The sequence below is a fragment of the Mixophyes fleayi genome, chromosome 6 (genome assembly GCF_038048845.1).
Source record: "Mixophyes fleayi isolate aMixFle1 chromosome 6, aMixFle1.hap1, whole genome shotgun sequence".
NCBI classification, from domain to species: domain Eukaryota; kingdom Metazoa; phylum Chordata; class Amphibia; order Anura; family Limnodynastidae; genus Mixophyes; species Mixophyes fleayi.
Window position 1 is genome coordinate 196,226,474 of NC_134407.1, and position 13,708 is coordinate 196,240,181.

The 13,708-nt window shown below is 43.1% G+C and overlaps 1 protein-coding gene across 1 annotated transcript in view; it reads right to left on the bottom strand.

Moving 5' to 3' along the window:
• Positions 1–6,814: 6,814 nt before the first annotated feature.
• Positions 6,815–13,708, bottom strand: part of LOC142095101 (proton channel OTOP2-like) — a 28,958-nt gene continuing 22,064 nt past the window's right edge. Inside the window, exons 3-7 of the mRNA XM_075177883.1 lie at positions 10,668–10,804; positions 10,502–10,560; positions 10,176–10,315; positions 9,248–10,092; positions 6,815–8,879 (exon numbers count right to left, since the gene is read on the bottom strand). Of these exons, the coding sequence (XP_075033984.1) occupies positions 8,709–8,879; positions 9,248–10,092; positions 10,176–10,315; positions 10,502–10,560; positions 10,668–10,804 (1,352 nt within the window). The 3' untranslated portion in view covers positions 6,815–8,708. The remainder of the gene's footprint in view (positions 8,880–9,247; positions 10,093–10,175; positions 10,316–10,501; positions 10,561–10,667; positions 10,805–13,708) is intronic.

The following is a 13,708-nucleotide window of genomic DNA, read 5'->3' on the forward strand; positions in this document are numbered from 1 at the left end:
CTGGACCTTCTTGAAACCTGGACCAATAGAAGCAAGCCACACCATCTGCATTGTTTTACTGTATTTCTGTTTGCATATAAGCAGGAGCTTTTCATCTAGTGTTCAGTCATCTTGACCACAGACTTCAGACCTGAATGACTGTGCACTGGATCCAGGGCGCCTGCGATAAGTAACGGCTGTACTTATTATTATTTCGCTTGAATTATTCTGCTACTTTTGGATAATAAATCTTTGTGCGTTGGAAACACAAATTGAGATTCGACAATCGTTATTGGATAGTGACAAAACGTGCATAACAGCTCCCAGCAGCAATGGCTGGTATTGTACGTGCAGTGAGTCTATAAGTACTGTGCAGGAGTGAGATGAGAGCAGAAAGCAATAACATCTGATGTACACTTTTGCAACTGTTACACTTTTCTGTGCTGGAGGAAGAGGTAATAAAGTTTAAATCTCGTCTTTGAACTGAGATGACCTGGCATTAAAATTTCATTTGCACTGCACCACACATACTAGTGTCCACTCCACATGTAGGACTGCGTTAACACCCGTTTTTCTTTGGGGGGGTCCTGTGATTCTGTTTGCCCATACCCACCAGCTAGCCAGGGCATGTAGTTGCGTCATAAGCCACCAGACAGAGGGCACCTTTCACAGCTTACAGTGCAGTTCCCAGAAGCCCATATATAGCATTTCACCTAAGTTCTTGGCCTGTTCCTGGATTCATTCTATATCCACAGATGTGTTATTCTCCAGTTTCCAGTGTGACGAGACCAAGGTGCTGGGCATGTTGTAAATAATGATTAATCCAGCTTGACACCCACTTTCCGCAGTAATGTAATGTATATTAATTATTTTTATTATTATTATTATTATTATTAATTTTTATTTATAGGGCGCCACAAAGTATCCGTAGCGCCGTACAAGGACAAACTGGCACAGTACAAGGTGAAACAGCACAGTACAAGTAACAGTAAGCACTATAACTCTGGGGGCTCAGGCACAGCATGAAAGAGAGGGAGGGAGGGGAAAAGTGAGTATAGGCAGGTAACAATGGCCCAAGAGGGTGGGCACGGATGACAGGTTGAGAGTCACTGAGGGGAGCGGAGAGAAGCGAGAGGAGACAGAGGGCAGAGGGACTGAGAGGAGGTGAGCTGAGTAGCTGGAGAGCGCAGTTAAAAGTGATGGAAACAGAAGGTAGGAGAGCCCTGCTCAAAGGAGCGAACAATCTAAAGGGAGAGGAAGACAGACAGACACATGGATGAGACGGAGAGACAGGAGGAAGGGGGAGAAAGGGGATTAATAAATTTCATTGCATGTATCTTGAAGTTTGGGGTTTTACTTGTTCTTAAATGTCACCAGGTGGGTTCACAGATAGAAACGTATTCCTATTATTAGTACAGCGTGCCTGATATAATATTGTAATGCAGTAACTGTATTTTAGGTATTGTCATTCTTAAGAAAGCCTGTTACACAGAAAAAGTCCATGTTAATTAAGAATTTGTTGTAAGGCCAGGCAGGGGGGTGGTTTGTCCTCCAAATTCCTTTGTTTAAATCCACACCAAAGGGTCCATGTGTGTCCTGTGGGCCTGTGTGTTAGAGGTAATAGGTTAACTGTTAAATGGTGAGGGAGGAAGAAATTTGGGGAAAGCACAGATTTCTGTATATTGTATCTAAATCCTAATTTTAGACAGCCACTTGTGCCCTACTCTCAGAGCTACCACTCCCCCATGCTAAGCATTAATATGCAATATCCCTGTGCTACTTGGCTCGTGGAAGTCTCCGTTGACTTGGCTACCTTGTGGACCTGCCAAAAGCAGGAGAATATTGGACTTGGTCCCTACCCTACTGATTGAAGGGTGAATGCTGTGAGTCAGTGTGGGGTATTGCCGGTTTATTACACTAGGTGGTGTGAGCTAATCAGACCAGGTTTACCATCTTCTGGAGTAGACGGCTTCACTTCAGACAGACCAGCCAAAGATATCACACTGGGCAATCGTTTTGGTTTGACTAGCCACAGCTAGTTTTATTTTCCAGTCGTAAAAAAATAAACAGAAACAAAATCCTTGCCTGTCCAGGACTAACTAAACATCCAGGAACACCCTCTCTCAAGTGAGGGAGCTTGTGTCCCACACACATATAAAATACAAGACTTACTGGTCACTGTTTGTAGTGTCTCCTCAGGAGGCATCCAACCTCCTCCCCAGACTATGAGAGACAGAGGAAACTGTCTAGCCGCTTTTGTCAGCACCTTGCAGGTGCAACACCTGATTAGTCCGCTGTGAGACTGGGAGACCAGAAGACTCGGACTGGGCCTTATTGATGGAGCCCACCCTTATCTCTCCATACTGAAGCTGAGTATACTTTTCTGGAAGCTCCTTCCCAGGGGCAGGCTGGGTAAGGGGGCAGGGGGGCATCTGCCTCCCGGGCTGGTCACATAGTGGACTACCTTGGGCTGGGTCACTGGGCCACCTGCATTTTTTTCCTTTAAAATGTTCCTAATAGGCTGCTTAGTCGAGTCTTGCCTCCCAGGTTAAAATTTGCCAGCCACCCCCTGTTCCTTCCCATACAAGACAATCTCCCTGTGGTTTTAGAGCATACAAGACAGAAAGCCTGGGACATATACCCAGGGCCGCCATCAGGGGGATACAGGGGGTAATGTTGTACCGGGCCCGGGCTCACCAGGGGGCCCGGTACAACAGCGCAACACAAACTTACCTGGGGGCCCGCTGTCTTGCAGTCCGCTGGTCTTCGCTACTCTGCGCTGATGTCTTCATCGGGGAAGGGGGCGCTCACCGGGGAAGGGGGGGGGGCTGTGCTGGGCCCCATGATTTCTGATGGCGGCCCTGCATATACCTCTACCATTCACCACTTGTCCAGTGCTTCTGTCACAAGGGCGAAATGAAAAAGACAATTGAGCACTTATATATAGAAAATTACTTCTTGGCTGCTTGTATTGCAATCAGATCTGTATGATGAAGTGATACAGACCTTTCAGAAGCCAGAAAATGTGCTTTACTGATCCACTGCCCGGCACACAATTTCAACACATTTATTACATGCTTCCTTTAGTGGGTGACAGATATGCTACTACTCAAACAGCATTAAAGGACAATGGCGGAGGCAAGAACAATAGGCCAAGTGATTGCATGCACCGTGCAAAGCAAACATCCTCTACAGGCCCGGGAAACACAGAAGTACAAGAGGCTCCTCCAAAATGCTGTGAAAGGGACTGCACAACACCAACGACCTCACAATACACACAGGAAATTGTGCTACAGCTGTGGATCAACACATCACATGGCAGATTCTACTGAATGCCCTGTTAAAGAAGTGAAACAACTGCAAAAATGATGCAAGTGTTTAATGGGCTTATTACTACGAAGAAGCCGTGCGCTTGTGACAGCGTGACCTTCACGCAGAGGGTGATGAGGAGCTACCCTGAGGGCAGCGCTGGAGCCGAACAAAGAAAGGAAGATTTTATTTACCAGATCACTGTGGTCGGGATGCCGGTAAGTTCTTTCACCATTCTGGACTCTCTGGCATTGGTGACAGTGAATCTGTAGAGATTCGCTGTCAACCAATCTAATAGTGAGGCCCCCAGCATCTGATAGTTAGGCTAAAGGTAGGCTTTTGGTATCTGGTATTGTATTGTATCGACTGTTAATCTGTGGATTGGCTGATTGGAACTGTGGGGAATTATTGAAAGGGTAATACACTACACCCAGTGTTAGTGGTGAGAACTGTGCAACATACTGGTCACATAAAGTGTTGTTAGGACCAGACTGTTGTTGTTCTTATTGTTAGCGAGCACTAGAGTGGGTGGCATATACTGGTCGAATTAGCTTAGGGGCATATTTAAGAAAGCACGACAGTGCTTTTATCGAGTAATTAAGGTGCCTCCGTGACCTCCGCAAATTTATTAAGGGGGCATCGCAGCAGATATCATGGATATCTGCTGCTTTGCACTCCTCTTCGTTTTTGGGAGCAGTCACCATTCAACAGTATGGTGACTGCTCCCAGCTGTAATCTAACAAGTTCCGGAATTTTTTTTTTTTTTCGGAAACTTGTCTTGATAATGTACGCCAGCTGAAATGAAAAAACCCAATGCTGTCAGCTCTGCTCCGAAGAGCAGAGCTGGACAGTGCATGTGTGGAGGGATCACATGATCCCTCCCTGTCACTCACCGCTCGCAGAATTGCAGACAGACCGGGATCTTTGTGGAACTGCACATGCGCAATGGAAAGAAGAAGAGGAACGAAGATGACGTGAAGGAGATCCTAGAGACAGCGCGTCCCGAAGAGGGGGGTAAGTATGATTTTTTTTATCACAGAAACAGCAGTTTTCGGAACTGCTGTTTCTGTGTTCCATTTTTAATAAATTTGAGAAATAGATCAATCCTTATCCATGCGATAAGGATTGATAACTATTTCTCATTTCTGCCGATGAATGATAAATGTGCCCCTTAGTCCTTTGCGAGGGCTGTTGTGTCTCACTCGATTGTAGGAGCCATCACATTACAGTGAGTGTCCCCCGTTCCATGTTGCTCTTGGTTGTGCCCTCACCTCTGCTGAGGAATTGGTGCAGGAATAGTCAAAGTGGCGAATATCTGCAGCCCCATGGCCAGGCCAGAACATACTTGAGGCGTTGGCATCCGGAATAGAGTACAGATACCCCAGTCCTGCCAAATAAGTTGGACATTCCTCTTCCCCTTCCCTCTACTAACACTTCCTACCATGGTACCTGCACCTTGGTGTCATATCCTAACTTGATAATGTGATCGTTGTTGAATGCCTGCTGTAATATATACACAACATTCATTTCACACATCTTTACGTCTAATCACTGGATTGTTTGTTTCTTATAGAAAAACTAATATAAAGATATATTTTTACATTTTATAAATGTGCTTATAAATTTGCTTTTCAACTTTAGGAAATTTTAGAATTTTTTAGTGCATAAATGCTCCTAAATGCAATGTTAGTAAATATCCTCATTATTATTTTATTTACTGGTTTATAATACTTCATCTTCCTCCAGTTTGTTTTATGACCAGTAGGTGTCACTGTTGCTGTTAGTGAATAGGATTCACCTGTGACTGAATGCTTGCCATAGATAGAGAAAAACTAAATACAATGATCACCAGAGCAAAGCATCAGTATATTACAGAATGTTACTGTGTATATTGTGTTTGTGTTCTGTTTGTTATTGTGTGAAATTCATTTTTGAGTAAGGGTTGTGCACAAGTCTTACCTTGTGGTATGTATTTTGCTGTATTTTTATTTCTCAAAGCTGCACTACCATCTAGGTTAAACATATAACTAAGATGTCCCTTCCGCTAGCCGGAGTTTAAAACACAATCAGAGCAGCCGGACAGCACATTGTCACTGCCGAGCGGACCTGCACATATAGTGCAGCCGCCGGCAGCCTTGAAGTCAAAAAGGGGGCGGGGCCTAAATCGCCCCCCTAAATTACATTTGCTTACTGGTATTAGTATTACATTTGCATTTTCTTACATTCACTTTTTTTCTTGAATATAAGCACTTGGGAGATGCCTTCTCAGCCTGGTACTTAACCCTTTACCCTTTACTAACTAGCCCGCCCATTACTAAGTTAGCAACACTTCCATCTATTTGAATGTAGTCAGGTGATGGCTGACAATTTTTACCCCAGGGGACTCTGGCTCAGCAGCCTATTAGGAACATTTAAAAGGTAAAAAAATGCAGGTAGCCTAGTGACCCAGTCCAAGGTAGCCCACTATGGGATCGGCCCGGGGAGCGGATGCCCCCCAGCCCAACCAGCCTCTGAATGTAGCCGATAGACTAATTTTTCTTAATATTTTATTAATGTTACTACTACCCTCAGGTTTGCATTGGTTGCTTGTCTCTGACGGGATTAACTACAGAATCACAATCCTTACCTTCTAGGCCCCCAGCAATGCTCCAGCTTCCTGTCTCTCTTCTCTTGTTTCCATATATTTCATTTTAGAGTTGGACTTATGCCAGTTTGCGGAGCGCAAAATGCATTTCTACTGGCGAGGCATGACAGGGCAGGGAATGGGCATTCCAACGCAGGCCGAGTAATACATTCTGATGAGCAATGGCAAGAACAGCTAGTCGCTGCTGATTGGATGATTGTGTAATTACCTGACCAGCTGATAGCAGTTTAATCATTGCTCGTGGCTGTTTAACAAAATGAAACGGAGGCTTCTTTGTATGTTTTGTTTGCATTACATTAAAAATACAGATTTTATTTTGTTTCACATGTGGCTGTTTCCTTGATAAAAATGTTACCTGTCTATCATACTAAAATATGAGGGTACTTTAATAACGTAATGTACAAATGCTACTAATGTAGAGTTCATTGACAATAAGGCTCTGCATGTGGATGTATATACGCTATTTTTAATCCTAGCGTAAGCATGGTGTCTACTTCTGATTCAGTGCTGAACGTATCTGGAGATGGGTCCTGCTCTGAATATGGGCAAATATATGCTCTTTTTACGTGCAACTTTTTGGAGCGTAAAATATGCCCGATTTGTGCCCATCTCTGAATCAGAGACAATATTTTTTTAAAGATTGTTATATATAATGATACAAAATACATGGATCACTATATTTCAAGTATAAAAGCAGAGTTCCGTTAAGCGAATATTAACAGTAAATCCTGGAATGCGGAAGATTCTCTTCTTATAATCTCACAAAGTCACCAGTCACTTTGATTTTATCCACTTCAAGAAGAGCACTTACATTTAAATGGCATCATTTAAAGGGCCGATGTTATGTTCACTTTTACCCATTGAAGGAGGCAGAGATGAGCGAAGAGTTCCAGTTTTAATACCCAAAAGTACATTGGTGTCATTATTCTTTTTTTACAATTAGGCTTTATTGCAAAATGCCAACCTCAGCTAAGAGGATGTCATAGAAAATGGTTTACTATGTACACATATAATTATACACATTTATATGTGCTCATGGATCTCTAAATATATACAGTATGCACTTACACTTCTGCAATGTACAATATCATTCACATACACAAATGCACATTCACTGATGTGTATATATACACACAGACATAATAACACATACCACTCATACATGATTAATGGACCATTCAGCAGCAAACCAGTAAGTACCCAGCAAGAGGCTGATGTGTAGTAGGTAATAGGCACTTCATAGTAGCTTCACAGTATATAGTCAGTGCTGTGACAGACACGTGCATATATTATAGAGAGCATCATAGACAGACAGTATGCACCATACAGTAGAATGATTGGAGGCATAGGTGTTATAGAGCATATTTGTCAACTCTCCCTGAATGTCAGGGAGACTCCCTGAAATAGGGGTGATCTCCCTCACTCCCTGAAGAGTCTGGCATTCTCCTTGATGCTGAGCCAAGACAAGACGTGGTTGGTTTCGCCATCTGTGGCATAATGACTCAGTTCAGAAATTGTGTCCTATCTTCATGTATTGATGCCTATGGAGGCGGCCATTTTCATGGAGACCAAGATTTAATCAAAGACTGACAGGTAAGACAACATGACTTCAGTAATGGAGACAGAAATGTAAAAGACACTTCAGTCTCTAGAGATTCATTAGCTGCTTTTCTTTAACGCATAGTTGACTACTCTTCCAAAATGTCCAGGAGACTCTCGCATTTCTGGGAGACCTCCTGGGTTCCCGGGAGAGCAGGGCAACCTCCCGGTTCTCGACCCCTTAATAGATAAGTGGTGGGGGCAGGGCTTAATGATGCAAATATTGTGTCATCTTAGCCCCACACAATGCTGTAATTGGCCAAAATTGTGACAATCGTTTAGGGGCAGGGCCAAAATGATGCGACTCATCAAGCCCCGCCCCCGCACACCCACCTCCCCCGGGATCTCCCTGAAGCCAACGAGGAAAAGTTGGCAAGTATGTTATAGAGTATGGCACAGTAAGATTCTGAGTTTCAGCTTTACTTTGCTATAAATGTTCAGTGAAAAATGAAAATAACGTATTTTATTTATATGTATATTTCCATTTACATTTTTAAATAAAACATGTCTGACATGTGGTTATTCTTAACTCACCAAAGTCTCCAGAAACCTAAATCTTTTTTAGTCCCTGTAATTAGAGTTATAGCACCTGTCTGTCACTGACACACCCATTATTAGTTGTAGACAAAAACTGCCAGGCTGCCATGCAACTCTTAATAGGAGAGATATTTACTTTGGTCAAATGTGTAATCGCCCATAGAAGCTGATCAGCAATCAGCTTTAAATGATCAAGTGCAAGTTAGACAATGAAAGCCAATGTCTGATTGGTTACTCTGGCTTAGACAGTGAAAGCAGACACCTGATTGGTCACTCTGGATTACTGTACATTTGCACTCTGTGAGTAAATAACGTCCAATGTCTGCAGAAATGTAGAGTCGGCACATTATAAAGAGCAAGTTCAGTTGGCACAAATCAGGAGACTTTGGGCACAAGCTAAAGGAGGACCTTGCAGCAAAAACACAACACAATAAATAAATTCACGCTTCTATAAATAGTCCTAAGTAAAATCGTGTCTTGTTGTAACCTCAGCCGTTTGGGGAGGGTGCAGTGAGGTGTCTTCTTTTTTCCTCCCCAGATCCCCCACCCAGGTTGTTCTGGTCTCCTCCTCTATGTGTCCTGTCTCTTCCAGTTCTGTATCTTACATGTATCCTCCTGTGTGTTCTCGGGTCCCTACACCCTAGGACATTCTGAACACTTCCAGAAGACTGGCAGCTCCATGCATGCGGTAGAAGATGCCGAAAGGAAGGCAGATGTTGGTGATTATGGTCCATACCGAAGGTCCATAGAATTTCAACTCTAAATTGTTCTTTAACTGCGGGCGGGCACCAAATGCCGGCATGAGCCAAAGCTGTGGAAACAGAAGTTAAAGACATTAGAATAAAATAATAATCACTGAGAAAATTAGACAAGTACAAGTCTAGGATGATCAAGGGTGAGTTCGTACTTTTAGTATAGTGCAGTGGATTCCAAACTTTTTCAGTTCAAGGCACCGTTAAGGTCTCCAAAATTTTTTCAAGGCACCCCTGAGCCAAAATAATTACCAAGTAGTCCCCCGCCTTGCTTACCACTGGCCCTGGATGAGGCACCCCTGTGAGATCTCCAAGGCACCCCAGGGAGCCTAGGCGCACAGTTTGGGAACCACTGCTATAGTGTATTAGATTAAGTAATGATAAAGAAGGTTGTCTGTGTTCAAACATATTGGTTCTCAATACTTACTATGATGTTAGATAGCAGTAGAAAAAGAGAAATCTCCTGAACAAGTCTTCTTTTTAGGTTCCATGGAAGGTCTTGTGTATTTTGCATTTGATTGGCCATTGCATTGGCGCTAGATACTATGGACTCTGTAGAGATTCCATCTTGCAGGCTAGGGGCAACAGCCTCATTGGTATAAACAAGTTCTTTCTGCGGATCCAGAGGTTCGTCTCTGAATGGTTCTCTGTGCAGCCCTTCAATGATGAAGGTATTCTGCAACGTGAGCTGTACAATCATGAGTAATGAGTAGACCAGGTTCAAAGCATTGAGAAGCTCCCCGGGAGATGTTGCAATCATTGCTACGATGGAGTAGTAAGAGATACAGTACTGTCCGAGTGCTGCTCCCAGGAGCAGGGTTACATCTAAAGTACGGGTTGGGTTCTTATGGCCATCCATGTCCCGCTTGTCAAATCTGTAAATGATGGTTCCAGTCAGCGAGCCCATGGACATAAGGCTGAGGACCACAATGTTGAACGAATAAAACATTATATGAGCCTGGAGGCTTTTATCTCGAATGTTGACTTTTACCTTGTACGTAACAAGAGTCACAATGCCGCCAAGAAGGACTACTCCGCCCAGCACAAGGCCCACAAAGATACTATGAAAGCAGAAACAAGGGTTGAAACGGCGGTGGCTTGGCATGTTGTCATCCATTTTACGGCCAACGTTCTTCCACATGACATATGTCATAGCCGAAGCAAAGAGACTGTACTCTATGTTAAATGGGTATAGGTAATAATATCCTGTCTGGAAGATGTGGCACAAATGGTTACTGCAACGGCAGGTGTGTCCATGCGCTCCACCAGAATCTAGAAAGAGGTCATAAGTGGGTTAACAAATAGAAAACACCATGCCATATTTTGGTTTCTACCACTACATTGACTTTTCATACCTCTGTGATCATGGTACCCAACGGTACTGGTCAAGTCGTTCAAATCATCCTCCACCTCTCGTGTTTGGTGGACAGACTCATCCGTCACTGCAGCCATCCATATACTGAGGTTTGTTATAAGTACCAACATAAGACCATATCTGAAAATAAAATGATTTACAATCAGTACAGAAGATGTTCTGCAGCTGTTTTCATAATGGGATAGTAATGCCATTCAGTTACTGCAATGGGTGTTAGAAGGACGACAGAAAAGTTGGTTAGTTTTGGTGGGAAGGTTCTGTCGAAAATAAGGGGTGGATATTTTTATACGATGAGGATGCTCTCACCTGGAAATGTTGGTGTGAATCTGTACACAATGTTTGCTCGAGACCCAGAGGAAATACGTCTGAAAGACATGAATGACATATGAGAGTCATGTTCTGACTTGTGACATGGAGAAAAGAGACGAGTAGATGACAGTACATTCTATCTGCAGCTAATTGGGACATTTACCTGAAGGATAATGAATGCACTCTGTACCATGGGATGAATGAGTTTGATTGGTGACTCACAATCAATATAGCTTATGTAATATCCAATCTTAAATACATCAAGAACCAGACTGCAGATTCCAAAAAATACCAGACCACCTAGAAGAAAGGGATCAAAATAGCCTTGATGAGCTTCATTGAAGGATACATCAATCAATTACAATTTTGTCAAAACAGAGTATCAATTATAATTTTTTATTATAATACTGAAAAATAACTTAAACTGAAGTCTACATATGATAATGTGGGGCCTGATTCATCAAGGTACGCAAACGCATACGCATTTGTGTTTCATACTTTGAGTGACGCAAATCGTTATATTTGCGTTGGAGTTTGAGATTGAGTTGACTTTGAGTGCCGTATCTGCTCTGTTTGCGCTGCGTATGTGGTGTTTTACGTAGCTCAAGTCCCGTTTAGCAGATGCGTATGCGTTTGCGTACCTTGATGAATCAGGCCCGTGGTCCTTACTGTAGATTAAAAGGATATATTAAGACACCAAGGACTTCCATGACTATAAGAAGATCTAAGACAACAAGATTGGATACTTTTATGCATTGAATAGAATTTGTAGAACATTTTAAATTAATTTAGAATGTTCATCCTCCTCTGGGCCGTTTTACAAAAGGGGCGTTCGCCCTGAGCAAATCGGGACAAATTCTACAGTAACTCTCTAGAAAGAGTGGTGTTGTTCACAGCAGCCATTACAGTTGATAAAATTAAAGCAAATATTTGTCTGCTGAAAGCAACACCCCATTTTCTACACAGTTACTTGTAGCACAATCACCCTATGATCTCCTAGGTCAAATGCCAAATAGTAACATGTCCCAAGTAGTATTATTCTTGCACCTGAAGGAAGAGCCATCCAAAATGTTGTGCACTTTATTATGTCCCGTCCCGGTAAATTAAACTAGTTCATATGAGCATATGAAAAAATCTGTGGTTTCTTGGTTTTGGCCTTGAACAGAGAAAGATTGGGACTTTGAGTAAACGGACAAGAAGAAGCCATGTTGTTTGAGAGCACCGCTGTCTCTATTCAGAGAAAATAGAGCACAGAAACCATATACATTATATTTCAATAATAGAAAAAAGTGTGGAAAAGACCTTGGAGTCTCTCGGACATAGCGGGAGAGTAGGCAAGTATGCTATAGACCAGTGTTGACTAACCTGTGACACTCCAGGTGTTGTGAAAGTCCCAGCATGCTTTGCCAATATATATCAGCTTATTGCTGGAAGGGTATGCTGGGACTTGTAGTTTCACAACACCTGGAGTGTCACAGCTAAGCCAACACTGCTATAGACTGTACATGGTAGCATCTGGTAGGTCATGTTTTCACGTGTTCATGGTATATTTATCTGAAATGCATTTATTTTTCATTCATTTTTGTTTTATGACTTTTATGCTTTTTTTACATTACTATCTGCCATATTTTGATAAATGTTTTTTTTTAAACAACAGGAGCTGGACAGTCTCCCTCTTGCATTACAAAGGATATCCCCCTTTTGTATGAGGAACTGTCTCTATAATTGTGAAATGCGTTGTGTTATCTTTTTACTTTTTGTTGCAATCACATTACCATTTGGACCCAGAATCTTGTAATGGCAGCAGGGGCAGGCTGGGCTGGGGGTCAGGGGGCATCTGCCCCTGTCCCATAGTTGGGCTGGGTCACTGGGTTTTATTTCCTTTAAAATGTTCTTAATAGGCTGCTGAGCCGAGTTTTGCCCCCCGGGCTAAAATTTGCCAGCCAGCCCCTGAATGGTGTTTCAACTCTGCCTGTTATTTGTATCTAGCAGCAGTACCTTATACCACCAGAGGTGCTGCTGTTCTGTTCCTGAACTTTTCTACATGCCTGAAGGAGTTAATCACCTTGCATTATGCCTAATTAGAACTGCATCTGTCGCACTGCTTTAAATACCTGCCTCAAGCTGTGCTCTGTGCAGTTCATCCTTGTTTACCTGGCTGCTGCTTGTGTTCCCCCTGTTCCAGTTTGATCCAGCTGATATTTGATCTCCCGTTGTGACCTTGGCCTGTTTACCGTTTATGCTTGTCTGCTCGTGACCCCGAACCTTGCCTGAATACTGGATACTGCTTGACCTCTCGTTACCTTAGACCTTGACCTGATTACCGGACTATGCAAGTTTGCTTGTGACATTTACTTTTCCTGGACTCTGTTTGCTTCCTGGACAAGACTTTTGCATCCTGGAATCGGGTAACTCACCCTTCTTATCCCTGCATTCAAACTATATTAGCATTCTGTGGAACCTGTTATTTCTGTGTACCTTCCTGCCACACCTGTTCATGTTTATGTTGGGAGTTATACCTGTTTATGAAAACCTGCATGTTCCTGGAACTGAATCCTTGCTTATATATTTTGCTGGAATAAAGACATTTGTATTATACTTCCGTGGCTGCTTGCTGAGTTTACTAGGAATCGTAACATGATGAACTGCACAGAGCACAGCTTGAGGCAGGTATTTAAAGCAGTGCGACAGGTGCAGTTCTAATTAGGCATAATGCAAGGTGATTAACTCCTTCAGGCATGTATAAAGTTCAGGAACAGAACAGCAGCACCTCTGGTGGTATAAGGTACTGCTGCTAGATACAAATAACAGGCAGAGTTGTAACAAATGGCAGCACAAAGCTTCTGCACAGAAGCAAAGTAGAAAGCAGTGATTTACATTTTGCAGTGAGAATTGTGGCAGTCTAATTCATTCCCAACATAGGCAAACCGAGGGGGGTTTCCTAGTGCCTGGAACCCCCCTCCAAGCCTGGGGCACTGTATATTTGAGGTAGCTGGACCCTGCCCCCGCTTCACACGGCTCTGCTTGAAAAGGGAGAGCTGTGTGCACCTAACAGTAGTGCATGCAGCATTGCCCATGTATATTATGGGGATAGGAACAGTTGGAGAGCAGCCAAGCACTGTCTAAAATTATAGCTACGCCCCCATACATGCTGGTCATGCCCACTGGTGGCAAAGTGTGGAAACCCCCCTCTACAAATCCTGC